The sequence below is a fragment of the Eublepharis macularius genome, chromosome 2 (genome assembly GCF_028583425.1).
Source record: "Eublepharis macularius isolate TG4126 chromosome 2, MPM_Emac_v1.0, whole genome shotgun sequence".
Classification (NCBI taxonomy): Eukaryota; Metazoa; Chordata; class Lepidosauria; order Squamata; family Eublepharidae; genus Eublepharis; species Eublepharis macularius.
The window spans coordinates 177,683,818-177,711,362 of NC_072791.1; the positions used below are offsets into that span (position 1 = coordinate 177,683,818).

At 45.9% G+C, this 27,545-nt stretch overlaps 1 protein-coding gene across 1 annotated transcript in view; it reads right to left on the reverse strand.

Moving 5' to 3' along the window:
* LRP1B (LDL receptor related protein 1B) overlaps positions 1-27,545 on the reverse strand; it is a 1,076,743-nt gene that overhangs the window by 15,666 nt on the left and 1,033,532 nt on the right. The window contains exons 84-87 of the mRNA XM_054970106.1: positions 25,351-25,512; positions 21,476-21,650; positions 11,383-11,487; positions 9,806-9,919 (exon numbers count right to left, since the gene is read on the reverse strand). Of these exons, the coding sequence (XP_054826081.1) occupies positions 9,806-9,919; positions 11,383-11,487; positions 21,476-21,650; positions 25,351-25,512 (556 nt within the window). The remainder of the gene's footprint in view (positions 1-9,805; positions 9,920-11,382; positions 11,488-21,475; positions 21,651-25,350; positions 25,513-27,545) is intronic.

A 27,545-nucleotide genomic window follows, 5' to 3' on the forward strand; every position in this document is an offset into this window, starting at 1 on the left:
CTTTAATATACACTATATGACTTTAAACCTTTTTCAAAACTTCCCATTCATTATATTAAACTGAATCTAAAGAGAACATACTCATTTTGTAAAGTGAATTACATAATATGCAATGCATTTTTGCATATTTGTATGGGAAGAGAAAAAGGCATAGCTTGCGGTTCAGCAATGGACTGGCAAAACATGGTTCAGTATTGCCTCCCCAATGCCCATAGTATCTTCATCCCCCACAATCAAAGGGGCAAATGACTAGGAAAAGCACACCTTGGTCGAGGTCTGTAGTCCAGGGAGAAAATCTGTCATATCAAGAAATGTTACAGGGCAATAGAAGAACAGCACAGATTGGCGTTAGAAATGGCCAAAGATGTACAAGCTAGGAAACAGTCATGATGCATAAAATTTGGAGTGAGGGCTAATTTCACTAATACATTTTTCACTGTGAAAAAGCAATTCAGCACATGAGCAAAGGAATCCAGAAAAGAGGCTTTAAAAATGTTTCAGTGTGTGCAGATCCATATAAATATCAGAACCTTTAAAACAGAGACCATAAGAAATCCAATTCATTATTTTCTTCAATTGTTAGAGAAAGATGATAGATGCAGTCTTGTGATAACCTTCCATCCTGCCTATATATTTTTAAGGATGGGAAAAAGGTATATTGCATGCTTTTTTTACCTGAGTCCTTTTAAGTGATCAAGGCAAGAACTAAGCCAAATAGCCTTACTGTTCACCTTATCAAGATAACAAAAGCAAAGTATGCTACAAAGATTGATGCTTAATGTTTACTTTGATATAAAAATGCACCTGTGATATTTATTGTGCCATTAATTTGTTAATTTTACAGCTTGTTCAGGTCAAGAAAGAATACAAATGTGTAAAAGTTTCAGAGCTGTTGCTTTAGTACAATTCACCTACAAACTGTGATGTTACACATAAATTTCCACTGGGAAAGAAGATTCATTAAACTAAAAACAGAGAATGTAGTAATGTATTATTAAATTTACTGTTCAAGCCAACGAATGTATTCTTAGCACACTGTAAACCAAACACTTGATGCTTAACATAAAAAAGCATTTTCTGGTTTTGTTCTTGCTTGCAAAGTTACCTTTAATCCACTAAGTCAAGAGAAGATAATTATTCTTAAAATACAATGCATAACCATTAATAGCGAAGAAAATTGTTACCATCGATCATCGCATAATCAACCTATATGTATCTGCATTTTTAATATTTCCATCTCATGTAAACATCTGCTGCTAAAACATGTCTTAGCATCAAGTCTGTTTCTATCACCTATATTTTATCTCTATATTTATCTCTATAAAATATGGACTAATACAGAAAATCTTTAATTTTTAAGAATCTAATTAGCAGAGTTTTTTTCTTTGAACTGCTGTATTTCTTTTAAGAAACTGAAAGCATGTTCCTAAATACACTGATAATCTAAAGATGCATTTTTTCAGTAGCTATGATTATGACTGCATAAGTAAAAGGTGAATTGCTATCATATACACTCTGCTGGTTTGAATTCCACTACTGTCTTGAGTTCAAGCAAGTGGCCGTGAGTAAGCCACTCCTCTCAGCCCCAGCTTCCCAGCTGCATTGTGGGGACAATCTAAGTAGGCACTAATCTGTCTAGAAGAACGCTATATAAGCAAACTGTTCTTATTTATGACCTCTGGCAGTAGCATACCAGGAAGAGTTAGACCAACCCAAACTGGTAAAATCCAAGGGTGTTTAGGTGTGTGTGAGACAAATAAATAGAGGAAGACAGAAAGAAAAATACAAACATACATGACAACAGGAGTGTTTCCTTTCCTAAAACCTAAAACCACAGTGCCTAGTCTGGCTTTAATTCAGCTACCATAGAAGAATAATTAAAAACAATAAAAGTTTGTGAAGGACAATAGGAATAGAGAGATGACAAAGAGAAGATACAAAATGAATGATATAGTGCTATATATCTTCCTGGTCAAGGGAAATGGAATCCTTTATTTATATAGAGAATTCTGTGTAAACTTAGCAGCCCTATACTTTCCTCAAGAATAATTACCTTTAAATATCAAAGGAATGGAACCTGAACAGGTCTACAGAAAATCCTACTGAAGTCCATTCAATGGGGCTCTGATGGACAGAACTGGCTCCAGCTCAGCCTATCCTGAGAACCAACCAATAAGAGGGAGAGGAATGTTAGACCAATAACAGTTGGAGCCTGTTGGAGAAACTGAGAGGGGAGAAAAGGGTTTTGGACGCTGCTGAGAAAAGGCAGCAGAGATATTTGCTGGCCGATTACAAATATAAAATACAGGTGATGAAAGATTTTCTGCTGCCATTCTAACTTTCATTGAGTAGCTGCTTCATGGATGAGTGTTTACTTAGAAGTATATATAATTGAATGCAGTTAGCTTTATTCTCTAGTACATGCGCATGGATTTGCACATTTAAAAATACTGGTATAATCTTTATCACTCTTTAACACTTTATATTTTCTCAACTATTTTACAGTCTAATTCTTTGATCCATGTGACTTGGCTGTTCATTGAACCATAACAACTATTAAAAATTCTTTAAAGTGAACAGATGTTTATTTCTGTCACCTCAAATACCAGTTTTCTTGTCTAAATGTGTTGCCACAGTCACTTCCCCTAAATGCGCAACACAATTTTAAAAAGAGAGATACCTGTATTACATGTCCATTGTTACCATATAGCGGTCAGTGATAACAGTAGCAGCATCCACAATGCTCAGCATGCTGCCTAATTTCTGTGAAAAAATATCTACTTCAGGTAAGATTACTGATTTGCCCTTGTCAAGTCTATGCCCTTGACAAGGAGAGATGTTCCTGAGTGGGCATGGGTCATTCCGTTCTAGCTAAAGTGTTTAATTGTTCTACAAGAATCTGCTGGAAATGAGGCATCATTCAGGCATCACAAGTAGAAATGTACATGAAAATAAAACAAGATAAAATAGTAAATCTTTATAAAATTCATCAAAGATTAATTAACTTTGACTAGAATTATGGTTATTAAAAAGACATCTTTAAAAAGTGTTTAATATCACAGAAAAGGACTTCATTGCTGAATCCACGTTGCATTGCTAGCAGTTTAGTTATTTTATACTTTGAGGTTTTTTGTGTACATTACTAAACTGGTATACTCAAAAGAAATGTCCGCCTGCATTTTAGTGTTCATTGAAATTTGGATTAAGGGATTTACGGTGCAATCTGAAATAGAGTTACTCCATTGAAATCAGTGGGTTTAAGCGGGAGCAACTCTGCATAGGATTGCCTGCTAAAATGCTTTTCTGTTTTTGGGTACACCGATTAACCAGTGGCTGTACTGTTTAGCTTTTTCCACCTTTTTATTCACATAAAGTAGCTGACTTAGGACAAAATGAGATGAGTTGGTTCATGTAACATGGTGATGGCACTATAGAGAACAATTATAATTTTTATAGGGGAGAGACAGTCTATTTCCTGTATGCCTAAAACCATATTTGGCCTTCATTTGCAAATGAACTATATCATTGAAGCCTTTAACATATTCTTCAAAATCACCAATACACTATACAAGAAGCACAATCAGATACTGATCCCAAAATCCATGGGTAATATAGAGAACAAAAATCAGTGAGCCATAACAACAAATCTCTTTCATTGCATTCCTTCACAACTGTTTGCTCTACTTCTTTCTATTTTGTGCCACAAATGATGTTATCGTCCAGGGCTGATTTAGGATATTTTGTCACCCTAAGCAAGATACATCCATTGTTTCCTCTAATATCAACCGCTGGTTGGATCAAACCAAAACTGGACTTGGCTGACTGTGGTATGCCCAGGAAGTGATGCTTTTGTGCTACCAATGGCCAGAAGCAAACCAAGCCCATGTGGGATAATTAGTGCAACTCACCCAGCTGTGGCAGTGGCTATAATTTAAGTCAGTAAGGATATACTCTAATGGGGAAAAAAAAACCTGCTAACATTTTGGAGTCAGGATTTAGGGTGGAGGGATTTTTATCATGATGGCTGATTTTGAGGTATTATGTTACCTGTATGGGATTCAAACCTCTGTGGTTTTTCAGGTTCCAGCATTTTAGGACCATTGTTTTCAATGGGGAATGTATTCAAGGGATTAGGGAAGCTCTTTATAAAGATAGTGCCACCAAATGTGCACTGTACATAGTCCTTCCTCTAATCTAAAGACCCGGTAAATTTCAAGCAGATCAAACAAAGTGGTTCTGTTTTACAGATGCCAAAGTAGTTGCCTCTTGGCACAGGCACACTTCTCTCTACTCATTCCTAGGGAGGAGGGCAGCAAGATTTTAGTCCAGTGGCACCTTAGACTCCTAAGGTGAAACAGAAAGAAATAGCAGTCAAGTGGCAGCCTAGTAGGAGAGAGGCAGCCAGCCATCAGCATTTGAAAAAAAACAAACCCTGTTTGCACTTATTTCATTTACCTATTTTTAAAGAGACTGAAAATAAAAATGTTTTACCTTCCCACTGAAAACTCTGTGTTTGGCATTCTTCCTTGTTGTAGTTTGTTTCCTTTCATAAAGTGACAAAGGAGGGACAGAAGGAGAACTGCAACTCTGCCACTATTCCCTATGGGATACTTTTTTCAGGTGGCTAAACACTAACACTGCAGGGGAACTAGTGCTGCCTGTCCACTAAAGAACCATTACGTTTCAAGCAGATGGGAACACAGAATTCCATTCTACAGGCCCCTGAACAAAGTACCCCCAGCCATCCTACTTGTAGAGGAAAAAAGGGCTCCACCCTGCACAAAGAAGGGAGGGAAGAGGAAGGAGCAAGACAGAACCACAGTTCTACTGGGTCCCGTGCCACCTTCCATGGACCATTGCCTGAGAAAAAAAAATGTCTGCTGATGCTTATGGTAAGCACCCAAATAAAAAAATACTACATAGATTTTTTTGGGGGGGGGGTTGCTTTTTGTAATGCCTAAGAATCCCAGATTTGTGTAACCATTCAGGAAAATCATGGTAATGACCCCAAATAGTGATTTTCATGCAGATTTTTGGCTCAGAAATTCCAGAATGCAATCCCTGTGTAACACAGCTTGCCTGGTGCTGAGGCAGCCTCTGCTCAGTTTGCACAGCTTGGCAAGGCTCGGCAGTAGGCCATCACACAACTTACCTGCATGACTTGCTACCATATAAATTTTACAGCTTGGCCAGATTTCTCCCGGGGAGAGACTGCTGAGGGAGGGAAGGAGGAAAATCTGAGAGCCAACACGCTGTAATGGTTTGAGTGTCAGTCTAAGGTCTGGGAGACCCAGTTTCAAATCCCCACTCTTGACATGGACGTCAGCAGGGTGACCCTGGGCCAGTCACTCACCCTCAGGCTAATCTACTTCAAGATTTGTTTTGAGGATAAAATGGAGATAATAATAATGATATAAGCTGCTTTGGGTTCTCATTTGGGAGAAAGATGAGACATAAAAAATAATAATATATAGACGGAGAAAGATAGAAGAAAGAGTGTTTGATGAATGGGAAGAGGGAAAGGATATAATGGTTGCCAGAATGAGAGAAAGGGGAAATAATATGGGAAGGTGGTATAAGAGAAAATTCCCCCTCCCCCAGCAAGTCCATGCAGGATCCTCACTTGTTCTTATCTATAGCCCAATTCAGGTAAAAAAATTGGAATTAAGCTTGCTATTTTCACATTTAATTCAGGTGGATTAACTTGTCTGAACACCAAGTAAACTGTCAAACTGTGAACCTAACTGTGCAGATCAAAACATACAGTAATTTTACAAATCAATGGGAAGGAAGGCTATACATTAATTGTGCAAATAATCTTTTGATCTATTTAAGCATGTGTAATAGGATAGCATGTGACAGTGAAATCAGTACAAAATGTCTTTGTGATGGCTGCCATCTTATGTCAGTAATAAGTGTCGTACAAGAACTACAGTTGAAAAATTCTTTAAGAACATTCTGGGGCAAAATTGCTCTCTGGTTGCATTTTATTTTATTGAAAGAATGCACAGAGAAGTAGCTGCGACTTTTTCCTTTTAGGACAATGCCACATACACAGTAGTATACCATATTCCCAAAGCACAGCCATTAGCACTGACAATTATCTTTCAGTACACACACCCAGTCATAAAATAACTCCTTATAAATTAACTGACTGCCACTAGGTGTATAATTATCCCAGCCAGTGTCATATAATGAGACAACAAATATGCCATGAGTTTTGGTAAAGGAAAATTGATCCAGTTTTTTTTTAAAAGGAAAATGGTAACACTGAAGTGTTATAGTTGTGAGACAGCCGATTTCCCCTGCCATTCTTAACAACTTGAGTTCAGTCTGGGGAACTGTACATAGTTCTGATTTTGAAGGAACACTATTTCATGCTGCAGCATTCACAGTATTCTTCGGTGCCTTGCGGGTAAGTGAACTAGTGGTTCAGTCACAGAAGGACACTTCGGGTCATGCCCTGTTGGCCCAGGATGTTGAGTTCGTAGATAATAGGGTCTCGATTAGGATTAAGCGATCAAAGACAGACCAGAAGCAGGTGGGGACGGTACTTACATTGGGCCCCTGCGAGGAGGAAGGATTATGTCCGGTGTGGGCACTCCGAAGTTATGTAGAAGTCAGGAGTGATGACCGGGGAGTGTTGTTTTGCCACCGCAACCATTCTCCCTTGACATGGTACCAGTTCTGGGCAGTGAAGAACAGGGCATTGTGCCAGTTGGACATGTCGGGTGTCAAATTTGGCACCCATTCATTCCAAAATGGGGCGGCATCGACTGCGGCTGCCATGGGGTACACTGGCAAAGCCATTCAGAGGGTGGGCAGATGGAAATCTTCTGCCTACCAGTCTTACATTCGTACTCTACCTTTGTTGGAATCTCACTCGGCTTGAATTTTTCCTAGGTGCGATGGGTCGCCATGAGAGGAAGCGGATCCTCATTGCCGGATACAGTATGGTGTTCTGGGCTGCCATCCAAGCCAGAAGGACACCGGTCAGATCTCAGCTTTGGCTGAGTGAAGTTACCTCAACAGAATGGCTGGGCCTCCGGTGGTCAGGGTTGCTGCCTCTCTTGTTTGGGGGAAGGATGGGTCCTCCCCCACACATTTTGATCATCCACTTGGGTGAAAATGATCTGGGTTTGTTGAAAGGCAGGGCCCTGTCTTTACAGGTGATTGCTGACTGGAAAGTGATCAAGAGCTGTTGGCCCAGGGTCTACATTTTTTGGTCAGAAATGCTCGCACGGCGTGTGTGGAGAGAGTCACTTGACCCTAGGGGCCATACAGAAGGTGTTGGCAGAGGGACTTGGGATTTATCTCCCTCATTTTAGGATTAAGGCTGCATGTGCCACCCTTTACAGGGATGACAGGATCCACCTGTCAGTTTCTGGCAACATCTTTTTAGATGACCTGCGGCAAGGGCTCAGGTTGGCACTAGGCCACCTGTGGAGCATGAGGGCCTAAGCAGAGGCTTGCCCTTTCACATTGGCAGAAGAAAGTTGGGGAATAGGGAGCGGGCTGGTGAGCACCACTTTGGCAATTCCCCAGTGGTGGGGAAATGGGGTCTGTCAGGAGGGACAGTATGCTTCATGGCTACCACCACCTGGCAGACTGCCTCCAGGGAACCCCAGGTGCAAGTCCTTCCCTCATGCTGTATGGCTGAGGCTTTAGGAGCTTGATGGGGGGAACCCTTTGCCTGGCCGGCAGGGCCGAAGCCATTCCAAGAATAGCTCACGCTCAAACAGTAGGGCTCACCTAGATAGGTCAAGGCGTGGGTCAGGGAGTGACCTTGTGGCTTGACTTGTACTGCCAGTTAGCTTTTGCCGCAGTTTAGAGTTGATGTCATATTTAATAAAGCAGCCCTTAATTCCAAAGCCTTGTGTCTGTCTTGTTCTTCCAACTTGGGGGGGGAGTGCTGATTTCAAAGCTTCCTGTTGCCTTCTTTCATCAGATGGGAGAAGGGAGGAGGGGGTTTCCTCCTCCCCTCTCCCATCCGATGAAAGAAGATGGCACAGGAAGCTCAAAGCAGTACTTTTTTTGCTGTTTGCATGGCAAGAAAAGTGCTGATTTCAAAGCTTCCTGCCGCCTTCTTTCACCGGATGGGAGAGGGGAAGAGGGTGTTCTCCCACTGAGTGAAAGAAGGCAGCATGCGGGCAGCAGATTGTTACCCAAAGCGGGAAACCCGAATCTTTTTTAGGTGTACACGCCTAATCTCAACTACTATTCATGTATGATTTCCACATATTTGTTGCATGGTTTTAAAAATACATGTACTACAGCTCCATAACAATGACATATATATTTACACAGAGAATGTGTTGTGATTGCCTTTGTGGCACTTAGGAGAACAAGTGCAGGATCAGACTATACGTACAGGATCAAACCTGTAGCATGTATATCTAGACAGTATATTTAGTTAGTCCAAGCTTCAGAGTAAATATCTGATAAACTACAGGGCAGTTCTGGAGTACTTTCCAAAGAACATGCCAGGTTGTATAGCACTATCACATCTTCACAAAATTTTTCCTGGGAAGAATTGCATACTACAGACTGGCTGTCAAATTTATCTTAACATGACTTTTAGTCTATGAATCTACTTCAACAATAGCCAAATCACAAAGAAAAACCCAATCTCTCACACTTATGATAGGCTGGAGCCAGAAAGTGTCTCTGAATGGTGTTTGAAATATGACATAAAATGGATGTAAAAGCCAATTCAAATAACAAAGCTTCTACTAGGAAACCTTTCTGTATGGCATTGGGTCCACATTGAGCTTTCATATTTGAAAACTGTTCACTATGTGGATTGCACATACAATATTTCCACGCTTAATGTCTACCAAGAATATGTGGCACCAATGCTCTCTATGTTCTTAGAACAATCCATGTGGTGAACATCTTTTCAAATCTATGCCTCCAATGTAGAACCATCACAAAAATAGAAGATATCCATATGGCAGCCATGATTTTGGAATCAGTTCAAAATTGTATGCTATAACCATAATGAAATATGGCATTGAGCAAGCTTAAACGCCTTAATTTCAATATGATTAAGTATGTTTAACTCTGTGTTGGACTGTGTTCTGTGTTAATAAAGGAATAAAAGAGTTACGATACCTCTTCAAATTAGAATCCCTGATTTTTTTTCTGAATTATTTTCAAGATTATGCTATGCAGGACAAGTGTAATTTCATTGCCTAGTGGGCAATAATATTTTTCTCCAGGAAACATATCTGAATTCTATTAAGAAGGATGACAGACAAATGAAACTAAATTGTGTTCTACATCAGTAAACGATAGAAAGAGTTAAGAGAGTTTTTCTCATTTGTTGCTGTTTGTGATAATTGCTTCTTAACAATTATTTTCATATTATAATTATAAAGAAGTTTATTGCTTCAACGGTTAACAAACTGCTTGTTCAATTATCTTGTAACTTCTAGTATTGTAGTATCAGATTTCAAAATATCAAATAATGATTGTAAATGAAGTCTGTCATATTTCTAAACTTAAAGCTATTTAAAGGTAGGGTTATTTAGCAAAACTCCAAATATGTCACATTATTTTCATTGTGTTGATAAATAGTAGTATAAAGTTTCACTTCTAATTATATGGCAATACTTTACCACACACACTATATTTTAATACACTCATTAGCAAAACTACAAAAAGCTGCATTTTATTACATAAATGAACCCTGAGATTACATATAAATTGTGAAATGTATATGGATCTATATGATGTGAACCAATGAACTGTGGCCTGAAATGATGTCACAAATGCGCAGCATTAAGTGGAAGGTTAAACCTACTTGCATCTTGGTTCATTAAACGCAGTTAAAGTGCAAATTCCCTCATTCTGACAGTAGTAATCACAAGGGTTCACTTTCTGGTCACAGCGCTGACTTTTAAACCCCACAGAGCATCTGCAGAATTTCAGTAAAATACAGCTAAATAAATAAATATTCTGCCTTTTGCTGAACATGCTTTAAATGCATATACACAGTTATGGTAAAATGAACAATAAGGAAAAATGCTCAGCACTTTCACAGGGAAGTCTAATTGGATGTCATTCATAAAGTCGTCATTACTGAAAGCTTTGGACAAAAGCCATCCTGGCACAGCCACAGTGCCTCTGGGCAAAAAGAACAACACAGGCTGCAACAAGGTCCTGTTGCTCTCCTCACTCTCTTTCAAGCATGTGGACAACCACAGTGCCTGAGTCATTATTAATAATGGAAGCTCTGTGTACATCACCCTATCTCCATTTGTCCCTCCTTTTCATTGGGCCCTGAGCATGATTAACGTATATGTAACCAAGATGAAAGGCTAGATGTAGATAGAGAGGAGTGCATGTTTCTTCAGTTTCTGATAGTGGTTCAATTGCTGCACATGCACACCAGGAGAGAGTATCAGGGATATATTAAGCCCTACACTCATTCTAACACATGCCGTTACTCTAGCCACATTAGGATGGATCATGCTCAATTAATACAGTCCTGATCTATTGACATCAAATGACATTTTGCACTCCTACAGCAATATGCCATAAAGAGACTGGCTTCAGCCATTAGTTCCCAGTAACAATGAAAATAATATTATATATTTGCAGTAAGTTATGAACCTTTTTAATCACAAAATGATTTATTTCACTCATCATTTAGAAGAAAATCAAGCATAATAGTGCAACATAGACTGAAATTGTGTGCCTTAAGTTTTGACACGGTTGCAGTATGTTTACTTAATGATATATTCACATGCCTAGAATTCACATGTGTATTTCCGATAAGGTTGCTAAAATGAGCCAGCTTATGCTGGGAGGCATGGTAGGGGGATTCTAAGATAAGGCTCCATCCCACAGTGGTACTCTCCAAACACTTTCTTTTAAACCAGTCCCATTGGTAGTAGTATGCTGCAGTTGCTGTATGTGCTTATAACTCCACACACAAATTAATACAACTATGACAGTTAACCCTGATTTAAGAATTCACGTCAAAATTTCGTTTATGAATGCTGACTTTAAAATGGTAAAACTTATTTACAGGAGTTAACATAGCCATACTAGGAAATATATTCAAGTTATCATAGAACATTTAGTGTCTGTGTGCATATATATTTTCATCATCTGCCATTTTATTGAAATGCATGTGCTAATATCTACGCATCACTTTAAGAGGGTACAAATGGCAGCCATAAATATATATAGTAACATAATTAAAAATGACAGTCACTCTTCTATCACTTTCAGCTAAATACTGCAAATTGACAAAAGTGGAAAAAACCTGGGACACCAAATATTTAGTTGCAACAGAAAAATTTGGACAGAAAAAAATATTCAGAGGAATTCACTAGATGTTCCAATGACAGTACAATGCAGTAATGTACTCACAGGCAAACAGGTATATTGGTCTCTGGGTCCAACTGACATATACCTCCATTGTAGCAATATCCATCGCATAACTGACAACTGGATGCAACCTTTCCATTTGTGCAGCTGTAGTAAAAAAAAATCGTAAGACACATGAATGATGAATGCTAGAGCATAAAATGTCATGATTGGTTAAATAGCCTAGATTAAAGAAGTTACAGAGATAGCATATAGCATCTGTCAATTTCCCTAACCAATGCGATGTGGGAAATAATGGACTTCCTAATGGTCAGATTTGTCCTGAGATAAACTCTTGGAGAAGAAGGATTTAAGCACAAATAAGATTCATGTATCACTGATTAGAGAGCACATTATTGAGAGGTAAGTAGAGATATGAGTGATTCTCATCTCTGCTTCTTAGTGTCCATGGTCCGTTGCTGTTGTTTTTAATTGTCAGCATACTGTAAGCATAACATATGATAGAACTTCATTTTAAAAGCATATAGGTACCTGTAGCAACTTTTCCCCTCTTGCCAAGCCTAAACTCTCAGAGGAACAAGGTCTGTCATTTTGGTTCCAATGCCTGGAACTAAAAGAAGCTCTTTTTTAAACTTGGCAATGCCCCCAGAAAAACCCTTCTTGGGTTCCAAGGTGGTCTTACTCAGAAATAAAGACTACTGTTTAGAAATATAGAAATCTTTATTAATTAACAATTAAACAAATCCATTTAAAAGAGAGTACAGTCTCAGTAGATTATTAGTTAAAACAATAAAGCTAGCTGTCTAGATAATACAGTCAGTACCTGGAGCTTAGCTGGTAATTAACTCCACAGCATACAGCAATATCTTGAATAGAGATGGGCACAAACCGAAATACAAACCAAAATTCAGCACAAACCAGGCTGGTTCATGGTTTGTGAACCGACAGTTTGTCAGAACCCATTTCTGACGAACCATCATGAACTTTAGGCTGGTTCGTTTGGTTAGTTTTTTGATTTGTCACTGCAGACAGCCTGGCACTGATCAATCAGTTTCCTAGGCAACAGGGGATGGACTTCCTGCAGACCTTCTGCTGACCCGGAAGTAGCCTTCTGCTGGCCCAGAAGCGCGGGCGCCCGACTTACCGGGAGCCTGGTTTGCTGCCGGGAGGCGCGGGGGCAGGGCAGGCGCGGCGGCCGGTATGCTGGCTGACTCGGTCTCGGCCGGGCAGCCAGCACCCAATCGAATTTGAATTCCGGCCGGCCAATCAGCTGGCCGGGGGGCGGGGCCAGGCCAGCCGGCGGACCTCGGGGAGGCAGTCTTCCCTCTGGTCCGCTGGCAGGGTATTTATTTAGGGCCCGGCCCGGCCTCAGATCATTCGGCTCGGGCGGCGAAGGAGAGAAGAGCTTCGAGAGCGGGAACGGCAAGCGGCGAGAAGGCGCAGAGAGGAGGCGAGCGGCGTTGGACCGGCAGCACGGAGGCTGAGACCGGGGAGGTTTAGCTGAGCCTCCCCCGTTCACGCCCGGCTCCACTGCCTTCCGGCTTTGGGCTCCTTTGGCTCTCCGCTTCCCCGGTCGCCGTGCGACCACGCGGACCGGGCTCCCTGCCCCTCCTGTTAGCTCAGGGCAGGTGGGAGCGCCGTGGTTTGGGGACCCGGGGCAGAGCTGAGCCCAGGCCCCTCCGCGGTGAAGTCATCCAGGGAGGACCGCGTGGTGCAACCCACGCAGTCGTCCCACAGCCTCCGGTTGCTCCCGGCCCCTCTGTTAGCCAGGGCAGGGGAGCGGCGGCACCACCCCGCCCCAGCGGAAGCCACCACCGGCCAGGGCATGGCTCCAACCAGGCGGGCTGGCGGGGCAGGGAAGAAGGCACAGGGGGGTGACAAGGCAGCACCAGCGCCCCCCGGGGGGCCCAAAAAGGGGGCTGCCGGCAGCAGGAGCAAGAAGGGCCCCATAGGTGGAAAGCCCAAGCAGCCTGCCGGGGGTCGGGGGAAGAAGACTCAAGTTGGGAGGCGCCAGCAACAGCCATCCCCAAAGGGCTCCGCACCCTCCAGGGAGCGCCCTCACACCACGGTTTCCAGGGAGGCTAAGGGGCATGCGAAGGGGGACCGCGCCTGGCTTCCCCCCCCCGTAATAAGGGCTCAGTGCAAGGAGGGGGGGCTGCTGAGGATAGCACAGCCACCTCCCTCCAGAATATCAGCCGCACCTTGGAGCTACTCTCTGCCAGAGTGGAGAGCCTGGGGAACTCCAGGCCTGGGGGGGTCGCACCTCCCCCAGGGCCTGTTGAGGTCCCCTCTAGCGCAGCAAAAGAAGGAGAAGCAGCCCTGCCAGAGGGCGCCGAGGGGAAAAGTCATCGAGCTCCAGTTCCAGGAGCTCCAGCCGCAGGCGGCCCCCCTCCACTAAAAGAAGGAAGGCCCCCAGGAAGACAAGCCGAAGCCGCCGGCACCAGGAGCATTCAGACAGTGAGGGATCCACAGGTGAGTCCTCTTCAGAAGATGAGTGCGGCGGGGCAGGCTACTGGGAAGCAGGGGCCGCCATCCCCGGCCTCCCAGGCTGGGCCTCGCAGCGCAGGGGGGCAGCTGGCATTGAGGACTCCCGGGAGGTTTGGGGAACAGAGGACAGCAAAACACCCCCCCTCTCCTCTAGGTCCTTCACGGACGATGAGGATCCCCCGGGGATTCATTTATCGCGCAAGGCCCGGGAGAGAATCCCGAACGGGTTCTACGTAGACGTTTTCTCCCTCCTCAGGCCGGAGGCAGAGGATGGGAGGTACGCCCTGTCCAACAAACGGGATAAAAAGACGCCAAAAAAGGAGACAGCTGAACGGACCTTTAGTAACTGGATGGAAGGGTTCACTGTCTACATGGGGGTGGTGCAGATAGCGTATCCGCAACGAGGGTGGCACTTGTCCAACCATTTGGGCAACGTCCTGCGGGCCCGGGCCCTGGCTGGGGAGGGGGCAGCTATGGACTACGATGAGGCCTTTCGGAAGAGGGCTTCCCAGAACCCCAGGGCCAGGTGGGACCTCATCAGCCAGAAGCTCTGGCTCTGGCTGGTGGGCCCCCACATGAGAGGGTGGGCTGAGCCTGCCCGGGGGGGGGGCGCTGGTTCAGCCGGCGGGACAGACCTTGCGGCCTGTGCTGGGAATTCAATCAGGGCAAGTGCCAGCGGTCCAAGTGCCGTTACGAGCACTGTTGCGAGTCTTGTGGTGCCCCGCACTCCCGCCAGGTATGCCCGCGAGGATCCCAGGCCACGGCTCCCTTTCGGGGGGGCCGGTCCTCCAATAGCGGTGCCCATAGGGATGGGGGGTCGAGTTCCACCGCCGGTCACCAGTCCAGCAGCAGCAGCAAGTAGCCCTGGCTGCGCTGAGTTAGGGTTGGCTCACACACCTATCCGCCTGCAGGCCCTCCGCCCCCTCCTGGAACAATACCCTAACAGGCTGGCGGCCGCCTTCCTGATGGAAGGCTTCTCCAAAGGCTTCCGAATTCCTTTCACGGGCCCCCGTGTGGCCACTTCCTCGGGCAACCTTAAGTCTGCAATGGAGTTGCCCGAGGTGGTCGCTGCCAAAATTGCCAAGGAGGTGGGGGCTGGCCGGGTGTCTGGCCCCTTCTCTTCCCCCCCGTTACCTAACCTCAGGGTTTCTCCTCTGGGGGTCGTCCCCAAGAAGGCCCCTGGGGAGTTCAGACTCATACATCACCTGTCATACCCGCGTGGTTCCTCAGTCAATGATTGCATCCCCTAGGAGCTGTGCTCAGTTAGATACGCCTCCTTTGACCAGGCGGTCCGCCTCGTCCAGTCCTGCGGGCGGGGGGCCCTCTTGGCCAAGTGTGATGTTCAATCCGCCTTCAGGCTACTTCCAGTTCACCCTCAGGACTTTTGCCTCCTGGGTTTCAAGTTCAGGGGTCAATGGTACGTGGACAGGGCCATGCCCATGGGGTGCTCTGTTGCCTGTGCCGCCTTTGAGGCATTCAGCACCTTCCTGGAGTGGGCCGCCAAGGATCGCATGGGTTCCCCCCACATTACTCATTACCTCGATGATTTCCTGATCATGGCGCCCCCTGGTGGTCACACTTGTGCCATTCGGCTTAGGATCTTCCAGGACTTGGCTGATGAGCTGGGGGTCTCACTCGCGCCGGAAAAGACGGAGGGCCCCGCCTCCCGTCTCACTTACCTGGGGATTGAACTCGACTCCGAGGCAGGCCTTTCTCGCCTCCCCCAGGACAAGTTAGCCCGGCTGCGGGCCATCATTGAGTCCACTCTCCCTCGGGAGAAGTGCACCTTAAGGGACCTCCAGTCCATCATTGGGCATCTCAACTTTGCCTGCCGAGTGGTTTCCCCGGGCCGGGCCTTCTGCGCTCGCCTGGCCAGGGTGTGCAGAGGGGCATCGGCACCGCACCATCACATTCGGCTCACTAAGGGGATAAAGGAGGATCTCAGGGTCTGGTGGGAGTTCCTCTCCAATTACAATGGGGTTTCGCTGTGGCAAGGTGCCCTCTCGCCAGGCTCCGACCTGCAGGTGCAGTCGGATGCAGCGGGCAGCCTGGGGTTTGGGGTCTTCTTCAAAGGGAGGTGGTGCGCCCAGCGATGGCCCTCATCCTGGGCCAGCTCCGGGATCTTCAGGGACCTCACCTTCCTGGAGCTGTTTCCCATCTTGGTCGCCGTTACAATCTGGCGGGAGGAGTTCAGGGACAAACGGGTCCTCTTCTGGTGCGACAACCAGGCGTCAGTCCGGGTGATTAACAAGCAGTCCTCTCGCTCTGAGTGGGTCATGCGGCTCATCCGGCATTTTGTTCTATGCTGTCTTTCCACTAACATCTCATTTTCAGCCCGGCACGTAGCAGGTTTGGATAACAGCATGGCAGATGCGCTGTCTCGCTTCCAGATGGAGAAGTTCTTCTCGCTGGCCCCTCAAGCGGCACGCACTCCCGACCCATTCCCGGTGAACCTGTGGCGGATTGGCGAGACACAGTGACACAGGGAATTCTCAGCTCAGTGGCTCCCTCTACTCTGCGGGCTTATGCCAAGGCAGTGGCGCGCTTCCTCACCTTCATCGGAAAGGAAGGAGACCGGGACCCCTGGCCGCCATCCAAGACCACGGTGCTGCGTTACCTGGCCCACCTGCGAGGATCTGGCCTCGCTCCAGGAACCATGCGGCGCGAGTTGTCGGGAATCTCTTTCGTCTGCAAGGCAGAAGGATTCCCTGATCCATGTGACGGTTTCCAGGCTCGCAGGGCCATAGAGGGGTGGGGCAGGGTCTCCCCGCGGGCACCCGACCAGCGCAGGCCCATCACCCTGCCTATCCTGCGGGCGATTTTGCAGGCGCTCCCAGACATCTGCTGGTCTTCGTACGAGGAGCGGCTTGTACACGTGGCCTTCACCCTGGCCTATTTCGGGGCCTTCCGGGTCAGCGAACTGGTGGCGGGGTCCCGCCAGGATGCCTCTGGCAGGGCCCTGGGAGCAGGGGACATGGTTTTTTCCAGGCGCAGGGTCACCATCTCGGTCCGGCAATCCAAAACCGACCAACGGGCCGGGGGGTCTCTGTCAGCCTGCGGGCCTCTCGGGAGCAGGCTATCTGTCCAGTCAGGGCTGTCCAGTCTTACCTAGCAGTCCGGCCTCCCCTCCCCGGCCCCTTCCTGGTGCACAGGGGCGGCGCCCCATTTACACGCTACCAGTTCGCGGCCCTGCTGCGGGCATGCCTACAGGCAGCTGGGTTCCCGCCAGCGAACTTCGCATCCCATTCCTTCCGCATTGGCGCTGCCACGGTGGCGGCAGGCCTCGGGCTCCCCGCGTCTGCCATCCAGCGGCTCGGCCGCTGGCGGTCCCGGACCTTCCGCACTTACATCCGCCCTGCCTGGGCTCTGGCTCATTGTGTCTGTTTATGCTTCATGTTTCAGGGTGCCGGAGGATTGTTTGGATTTGTGGCCACAGTATCGTGCATTGGGCCGGAAAGTACGCGGCGTCCTCAGGATGGGGAAGACACCTCGGGTTGGACGATCGCATCGAGATTCGCTGGATTGGCTCCCGGGGCATGCGGTGGGAGGCGCTGGTTCCCACCTTGTTGCGGCAGGCCCGCCGGGAGAGCCCACCCGACGCCTTGATCATCCAGCTGGGAGAAAACGACCTGGGCAGGCGGGAGGCTCCGGAGCTGAAGCGGGCGATGTGCAGTGACCTGGACTATCTAAGGGGGCTGTTCCCTCGGACTTTCTTCCTGTGGTCGGACTTGCTCCAGAGGCGCTGCTGGCGTTTTGCGCGCCACCCCGAGAAGGTGGACGGAATCCGGCAAGGGGTGGCCCGCGCCATGGGACATTACATCTCCGCTGCCGGGGGCCTGCTCATCCGGCACTCAGACATTTCATTCCGCATGGAGGCATTGTTCCGCCCAGATGGGGTGCACCTGTCCAGCTGGGGGCATGACATTTGGCTGCAGGACCTCAGGGATGGTCTGCTGAAGTGGTTGCGGCGGTAGGAGCTTTGGCGGGAGCCCCCCCCCCGGGGGGGCTCTGGTGGTGGTTGGTCATTGGATCGGATCTCTTTTGGGGGAATCAGGGCCTCCGCCCTGGTTCCTGTAAGGGGATTCCCATAAGGAATCTTGGGGGTGAGTCACGGAGGTGCATGCCCAGCTCGGGGGCTGCCAGGCGGACTCACCACCAGGCGACAGGGGAATCATGCAGGGGTGTACACCCAGATGATCTCCCCCTTAATGCCGCTCCTTGGGTGCCCCCCCTCAGCTGGGGCCTGAGGGGGGAGGGTTCATCAGCCGGCAGGCGGGCCAGCCGATGCTTGGGGATCCGATCCATATGACTGCCTTCGCTCCTTACCTGCTGTTCGCAATAAAGTTGTGGCCTATTTTCACCCAGCCAGTGTGTGGTCTCAGTTTGTCGCCAGCGCCTGCCATCCTCCGCGCCATCAGCCTAGGCTGCAAGCGTGGGCGCCCGACTTACCGGGAGCCTGGTTTGCTGCTGGGAGGCGCGGGGGCAGGGCAGGCGCGGCGGCCGGTATGCTGGCTGACTCGGTCTCGGCCAGGCAGCCAGCACCCAATCGAATTTGAATTCCGGCCGGCCAATCAGCCGGCCAGGGGGCGGGGCCGGGCCAGCCGGCGGACCTCGGGGAGGCAGTCTTCCCTCTGGTCCGCTGGCTGGGTATTTATTTAGGGCCCGGCCCGGCCTCAGATCATTCGGCTCGGGCGGCGAATCCCACCCACCGCTCCCTTTCTTTCATTGCTTGTATGGTTTCTTCTTTGTCACAACTTTTGGCGGTTGGTCATTGGATCGGATCTCTTTTGGGGGAATCAGGGCCTCCGCCCTGGTTCCTGTAAGGGGATTCCCATAAGGAATCTTGGGGGTGAGTCATGGAGGTGCATGCCCAGCTCGGGGGCTGCCAGGCGGACTCACCACCAGGCGACAGGGGAATCATGCAGGGGTGTACACCCAGATGATCTCCCCCTTAATGCCGCTCCTTGGGTGCCCCCCCTCAGCTGGGGCCTGAGGGGGGAGGGTTCATCAGCTGGCAGGCGGGCCAGCCGATGCTTGGGGATCCGATCCATATGACTGCCTTCGCTCCTTACCTGCTGTTCGCAATAAAGTTGTGGCTTATTTTCACCCAGCCAGTGTGTGGTCTCAGTTTGTCGCCAGCGCCTGCCATCCTCCGCGCCATCAGCCTAGGCTGCAAGTGACTTTCTGCTAACCCAGAAGTGTTGATTTGTTGGCCCAGAAGTCACATTTTCATGAACCAAAATGAACTGATCCGTGAACCAGGGCAGGTTTGTGAAAGTTCGTGGTTTGTGAAATGTGATGAACCACAAAACACATGGTTTGTTTTTTTCCCGGTTCATGCCCATCTCTAACCTTGAGTAGTAGAATATGCACACAGGCCAATAAGATGTAACCCTTGGTAGAGATGCAAGTGGTGCCCCATAATAGATGTGTGTGTGTTGATGTTGAGGTAAAGTACAAACTGACTCCTGCTTAGAAATAAGTTTTAGCTTGCAGTACCGTGCAACTTAAGTTAACAAAATGGAACACTTTGCTTTAAGGAATTTTCCAGAAATATCATGTCACTGCCCTTCCCCCTCCCAACATTGAAATCAATTAGCACTGTTATCCCATTTGGGACCAGGTACATCTCATTAAGAGATCTGAGCACTTAGTTTCAAATTAACCCTTAAATGGAATAGGGCTGTATTACACCACAGTATCAGTACATACAGGTGTAAAAGTTTCTCCAAATCTGAACATTCCAAACATGTAGCAGCCATGAAGGCATAGTCTTCTGGCATCTTAAATTTTGACATCACTGTGGTATAAGCTTAAGAGAAATACAGCTCACATTGTCAAATGCAACTGACAAAATGTGCTCTGTTTCACAAAAGCTTATGCTACAATGTATTTGTTAGTCTTAGATGACACAAATTAATTCTAAATTTGGATATAACCTGGTCTTCTTACAGTTGACAGGTTGACTGCATTCCTTGCCGCAAAATATACACAGAGACACTGTCTACCAGGAATCAGAAGTAGGCTTTTCTGACTTTTTTTTTCTAAGAGGGGAAGGGGAAGATGGAGGGGAGTGGGGCAGAGGCAGAAGGGAGATGGAGTGAGGCAGGGAGGGGGGAAGTGAGTGGCCAATCTGTGCAAGAGCTCTCCTCGTGTGCTTGGCTTCTGTGAATGACACTGGTTCAGTGGAGCTAAGTTGCAACAGTCTTATCTTGTTTTAGTTTGGTTTGGATGGAATTCTTTCTCGACATGATTCTCTGGTTTGATGTTAGTCCCCTTGATTCACTTTGGTTCTGGGGGGATTTCATCCATTCCCCTTCCTTCAGTTTGGTTCTGTTAGGCTTCCTCCTGTATTTGGGAGTATGCCTTTGGCTGCTGGAAGCCTTGCCCTATGTATTTCTGCCTGAGAACCTGCTTGAAAATATTTTCAAAATAGAAAACAATGGAGAATGGCTGGGGACAGCTCCTTCAGGAGCCCATACAAATTGAACCTTGGGATACAATCTTCCTCAAACTTGGGTAATATTTATAGGATAGTCAGGAGTAGCTTCTCTGAAAATCTGGTGGAGCTTGTTTGAAAAATGCCCCCCTAGCCCCCCAGATAGTTTTCCCCATACAGAATGGCCAAATAAATCCAGGATTCTCTGACCTGTCTTAACTAGATCAATGAATCTTTCCCAGATTTTAGGAATCCTGGATTTTTTGGGGATCTCTGAAAGCCTCTGTGTGTGTGCGCGCACATGCACCCCTGCTCTGTCCATGAATTCAAGATTCTGTCTCTGGTGGAAATGTACTGCAATGAACTAGGGACTTATCAGAATCTAGAAAGCTGTATTAATTCTATTGGGCATAATCACTACAGTACACCATACATACACAGACTCTAAAAGCCAAATTATATGTGATGGTCTCATCATGTCAAATACAAGGATGCCACCACTACCTTTTTAAGGATGATATTCTGTTTAAATTTGCTGTGGGAGCCTGATCCTGATCATAACGGGGGGGGGGGCATTTGTTCAACCTGTCCACTCATTGTTTTCAAGAGCCTAACACCAGGGGGTTGGGATCTTGAAAATAATAGTAACTGTGCTTATATGCTGCTCATCTAGATGGATCAGTGCCCCACTCAGAGAAGTGAACAAAGTCAGTGTTGTCATTATTCCCACAATACAGCTGGGGAGCTAGGGACGAGAGGAGTGGTATATTCAAGGCCACCTACTGAGCTCATGGAAAAAGTGGGATTCAAACCAGCAGAGTGTTGATTCATAGCCCAATCACTTAACCACTAGGATTCCCCCCCATGCCATGGTCCTGATCTGGATCACCCACTGTGGCTTTTGGAAACAGAGGGAATTTAATTTTGTGATCTAAGGTAAGGATATGTGAAACCTTTCAATTTCCCTGAAAATATTCCCCACTCCACATGTTGCCCTATGTTGAATATCTCAGGTTTGAATAACTGTTGTTGTTTTTAAATAGCATTGATACGGAAATAACCCAGAAATCAGTTGGTTAATTTCCAAACAATTATACAGCCTGGTATATTTTGTTATACATTTGTTATACAACAAGTTTTATTATATATTGCAAATATTTACACTAAATATTTTTTGTTATTTAATTACTGATCATAACTTTGACTTACTTGCATGATATGTCATTACTCTCCTTGTCTATAATGCACTGTCCTCCATGGCACTTGGCACACTTATCTATTTCACACTTTGGACCTTCATATCGTAAAGGACAAACACATTCTACATTACCATCATCGGCAATGATGCAGGACTCAGAATTCACACAATAATGGTGACAAACATCTGCAAGGAATGAATCATCTATATTATTAGTAATAAAAATGGGATTTGTTTTCAATAAAAGCAGTGTGATTTAAAAAATACATTGATTTTGTCAGAACCCAAAATGATTCTGTTAATCAGCATATGGAGGGGTCCATGTAACATTAGGTTACACGAAGCAGTACTACATATGTAGAATAAGACTAGCAAAACAGGCTTCAAATACAGGGTTGCCTGACAGCTAAACACATTAAAATTTTTTTTGCATAATCTAGTTCACTGAGGACTTTACTATGCAATGGACAAATTGAGTTTCATTACGGTAGAAGAAACATCAAATTTCATCTTCTAGTAGAGAAGGATATAAGACTGATATGATGATATATTCTTATAATAAACATTTTAATAAACCATTCAATTTAGAGAAGGACTGACTACTCCCTGCAGGGATCCTGGCAGATCCAAGCTAAAGTAGCTCTCTGCTAGTAGTGCAGGGGCTACTCATGCTGGCTTGTTTAAAGGTCATTTTGACTTCCCTTCCCAATCCACCCGTTTTCAGCCAGATGACTGGAAGAACATGTCAATGAACCTGGTTGCCACATTAGTAGCTTCTTCTACATCAGTTTACCCTTTTTGAGGGCTCTCCTGATATCCAGAAATAGAATGCGGACTGTTGGCAAATAGTATTTATTAGGAATTTCAATATTACTTGTTAAAATCTTAGCTGACCCACAACTTCAATGGATGGTCTTAGGTAATTTGCTCTCACCACCTGATTTGTAAAATCTGGCATACATCACATGTTTGAGGATTACTGAGATGTGTGTGGAGCACTTAGGAAACAGTGATATAAATGATATATTGTTGTAAGCATTCTTTAGGTTGTGCACTTCAGGTTTCCAATTCGGGAAAAATACCCGAACCGGACTTGATCTGTAAAGATCCAGGATTTACTAATAGGAGCCAGCATGCTGGTCTCGATTTGGAAATCCCAAATCAAAGCCTCCTGAAGCATTTGGATGGCTTTGGGAAGCTTTGGGACGGGGCTGGCTTCAGTTGGCAAGTGGTGGGGATCTCCCCCGCCTGCCAGCTGAAGTTTAAAAGGCCCTTTCCCTGCTGCTTGCAAGCGGCAGGGCCTTTTAAACTTTGCTCAACCCCCACCCCCAGCTCCCCCACCACTAGCCCCCACCCCACTTACCTGGGCTGGTAGGGTCGCTACAGTGGTGGAGGAGGCGGCTCCAGGCCCTCCCGCCTTCCCACTGGTCTTCATGGTGGTGAAGGTGGCTCTGGCATTCCCTGCTGCCCACCTGGCCACTGTGGGCCACAGAAATGGAGGTGTGACGGTGATTTCAGCTTTTCCCATGGCCCAGCTGGCCGCTGTGCCTCTGGGGCCTGCAGCAGCCAGCTGGCCTGCGGGGAAGGCCAGAGCTGCCTCCTCCAGGCCTTCTCGCCCCTCAAATGGCTGTGGCGGCAGCAAAGGAGACACAGGAGACCCTTCCTGCCCCTCAAATGGCCAATGCAGTGGCCATTTAAGGGGCATGAAGGGTCAGAGGAGACAGGTCCAGACTTCCCTGCCGGCCAGCTGGCCGCTGCAGCCTCCGAGGCGACAGCACAGCGGTGGCGGATCTGGCCTTCCTTGCCACGCAGCTGACCGCTGTAGGCCCCGGAGGCAGCAGCACGGCAGCAGCGGATCCAGCCTTCCCCACCGCCCAGCTGGCCACTGCTGGTCTTCCAGGTAAGTGTGGGGGGCGGGGGGAATAAATGGAGGGTGGGGGAGCAGGGGGCTAAGTGGAGGTAGGGGGGCTGGAACAAAGCTTCCCCCTCTCTTCAGTAGGTGCCAAATCTTTACAGAGCATACTGAAGCAATTTAAATACTGAGTCCCAAAGTGGCTTGCCACTTCAGGGTTTTGGGTTCCCTGATTTTTTTCCCCTGCTTTGGGTAAATCCGAAGCGGAAAACCTGAATCTTTCACCTGTGCACACCCTGGTGTTCTTTATTGTTAAAAAATAACAATCTATTTGGATTAACCAATTTTCATAAAAATTAGTATGGTTGGACAACTATTGTCCACTATAAAAGAATTCTGAAAGTATTCGGATGCTTAAGTAAGTTAACACCCCTTTCCCTTGCTTTTCATTAGTTCATTAATGGATTTTATTTATCTGTGACATGCCGTTATTTCAGACTGAGACAGCAGACTTTCAAATCGGATAATCAACACAAAGTGTAGAAAGTACCCTTAAATTTACATTTAAATGAATTCTTTTTTAAAAATTGATGTTTGCAGAAGCAGTCAACTAGAAACAATTTGCCTGGCTTTGGGTAAGCCTCAAGTAAATATTTTTCTTAATCTCTGTGTCTGTCTGTCTGCATGATTTATGGACTATATTGTTTTCAAATACCCATTTGTAGTTATTTTTAGATTCATGCAGTTTATTTAATACTAAGAGGAACAGCATCCCAATTATTCAAGATTTTCCATTCAAAGAACTGAATTTATTTTGTAGTCTCCCAACTGGAAACATGTTCTGTTGATTTCAGTAAAAATTCCTTTTAAGATGCACATGAATTGTTTGACAGATTTTATTGAATTAAATAGTTTAGTCTCATAACAAGCTTTGTTTCAGAGCTTTGTAACTTCTAATTTATTTGGGATCTTCCATTTTTACAGTATTTAAAAGAAAAGTAATGTAGAAATGATTTCTTTTGCATATGTATCTTTCAATTTCTCAGTGCACTTTCATGAATCTGATCAAGTAAGCTGTTGCCTTTATAGAACTCTTTCAATCACACACTGTTTAGTCTTTTCTGAGCTTTGTGAATGTTGCTGCTTTGTACAGAACAGAAACTGCAAATACCTCATGGTTCTTCTTTCTCCTCAACTCAGTTTTTAAAACAGAAATTTTATATGTATCTGGTATAGAGGACATGCAAGGTCTGTGACCACTCAGACATCTCCCGGATAGAGAATGGAACAAACCAGAGGAACAGAATGAACATTTGGTTAATTTATATTAGATTTCATTACAGATCTGTGGACACCTCATTTGACTGTGACTCTGTCAATTCAATAAACAATAAATTTAAAAAGAGGCTAGTGATGCCATGTGTCAAGGAAGATCAGATGCTTTAGCTCCCAGTTGGGGGATATAGGAGGCACCAGAAGTTGTTGTAGAGGAGAGGGTGGATAGGAACCCTGCAGTGGCCAGGCAGAATGTTACAGTTCCACCCCCAACTCTGCCATTTGGCATGGCTACTTCAGTAGGTTTCATTATCGATATGGCACTGGTTTCATATTTGTTTGTATTTAGATAGCTATCTAAAGCTGTGTTTCATCAGGCTTTTCATTAGCAATAATACTAATAGATAATGAAGGATTTATGTTGGTGGTTCTTTTATTATTTGCATTGTCTGATTTGGATTATTAGTAGCTTTTATTTTAACATCAAGTTTGACGCAGTGTTTTTTGTTGTTGTTATTGTTTTTAAAAAGTGTCCATACTCATATTTAAGATTGTGAAGATTTTTACATTCCCCCCTCAGGACTTAGGAAAGTCCTGAGAAAAGGTACCGGTTCTCAAGGTGAATACCATCACCAAAGAAGTCTTGGTTTTAACACTGTATGACTTTATTCTGGGTGTAAATTGCCTCAAAGTGTTTCATTCTATTAACCTTTTACTACTAAAACTTTAAATATGCTCCCTAATATTTATTATACTTACAATATTGGCATCGGTCACCAGTATATTCAGGCTGACAATGACAACGGGGCTGATTTCCGGCAGTGACAGTGCAAGTTCCTCCATTTTGACAAAAATTATTGCAAACTGTTTTACTGCAATTAGGACCTGTAAAACCCAACGTACAACTGCATGTAGGTCTTCCTATAAGAGAGAAATGAAATAGTATAGCAAAACTCTATATACTTTCTCCATAAATCAGTAATTAATTAACTGCTTTAATCTAAGATCACATATAAACATTATAGATCCACAAAGAAATAATTTTAGCCAGCTTTACAGAATGGCAAACAATATGAGCTACAAGAAGTAAGATTCAGGTCCACTAGCACCTCAGAGACCAACTAGATTTCCAGGATGTGAGGTTTCGAGAGTCAAAGCCTTCTTCATCAGGCACATGGAAAGGAAAAAGGGAGGAGACTTTATAGTCCAGGCAGAGGGTGGGAGGGGTGTTGCAAATTAGATTGTCAAGAAGCTGGCTATAATGCATATTGTAATCACCGAGATACAACATTGGTATGAAGTATGTAAAATTAGCATCTGCAATGTGAAAAAAACCATATGTCTTGATTCAACCCTGGGAGATCCATTGTTCCAAATTTGTAAATAAACTCAATTTCAGCAATTTCATGTTGTAGTTTTCCCTTGAAGTTTCTCTGCTTGAAAATGGCTACTCTTAGGTGAGCAATGGCAGATTAAAGTGTTCTCCCACAGGATTTTAAATGTTGTGATTTTTGAAATCAGATTTATGTCAATTTATTTTTTTGTGAAAGGATTGACCTGTTTGTCCAATATCAAGAGTTGAAGGGCATTGCTGAGAATTGATGGCATATATGATGTTGGAAAATGAGCAAGAGAATCAGCCTGAGATGATATAGCTGGTGTTGTTAGGTCCGGTGACGGTGTTGGAGTGAATATGTGGGCAGACATCTTGGTTTTTTGCAGGCCCTGATCCCAGGGTTCATGCCCTTGTTGAGATGTGCACTGTTGTGTGTGAGTTGTTTGAGGCTGGGGGGCTGCCTGTGGGCAAGAAAAGATTTGCATCCCAATGCCCATGAGAGATCAGTATCGTTGTCCAATAGAGGTGTGCACGAACCGAGGGGAAAAAAGAAACAATGTGGTTCGTGGTTCGTCCCATTTCATGAACCAGGAACCACGAACATTCATGAACTTGCCCCAGTTTGCGAACCAGGTCATGGTTTGTGCTTCATGGAGTTTAAATATTCCTTTCCGTGCTGCTGCAAAGCAGCACAGAAAGGGGCATTTCACCCCCTCCAGCTTGGATTAGCTGCTTGCCAGGGAGATCCCCAACAAGCAGCTGATTGGGGGTTAAATGCCCCTTTCTGTGCTGTTTCGCAGCGGCAAAGAAAGGTGCATTTCACCCCCACCGGCTTGGATCAGCTGCTTGACTGGGAGATCCCCGACAAACAGCTGATCTGAGGTTTAAAGGCCCCTTTCTGTGCTGCTTCACCAACAAGGAAAGGAGCATTCCCCTCACCGGCTTGGATCAGCTGCTTGTTGGGGAGATCCTCAACAAGCAGCTGATGGAGGGGTGACATGCCCCTTCCCCTGCCGCTTTGCAGCAGCATGGAAAGGGGCATTTCACCCCCGCAGGCTTGGATCAGCTGCTTGTCAGGGATCTCCCCAATAAGCAGCTGATTGAGGAGGGTGTAAGTGCTCCTTTCGGTGCCACTTTACAGCGGCAAGGAAAAGGGTATTGGGCTTTTACACGAACCAAACGAACTGGCAGACCAGTTCATGGAAGTTTGTGGAAAATGGGCTTCCACGAACCGCTGATTCCCAAAGCACAAACTGGCCCATGAACTTAAGTTCATCTTGCAGTTTGTCCCCATCTCTATTGTCCAACATAGGCTGCAAGTCATTAATGATGTACTGAAAATAAAAACCCATTACAACACAGCAGTAGGTACGGATGAGCTGTTATGGCAACTTTTGTGCTTTCTGTGTTGTCACTGTCACTGATTTCAGTCTGCCTATTTTTAATTGTTATCCTTGATTATTTTTTCTTTTATGCTGTTGTTATACTTGTCCGGGGTCTGAGGCCCTGGCAGTTAAATGGGCTGTGGGAGCCCTACAATATTATCTGGCCAACAACCACTTTGTGCTGGTGACCGACTACGCGCCTCTCCAGTACATGAGGGAGCATAATCCACGGA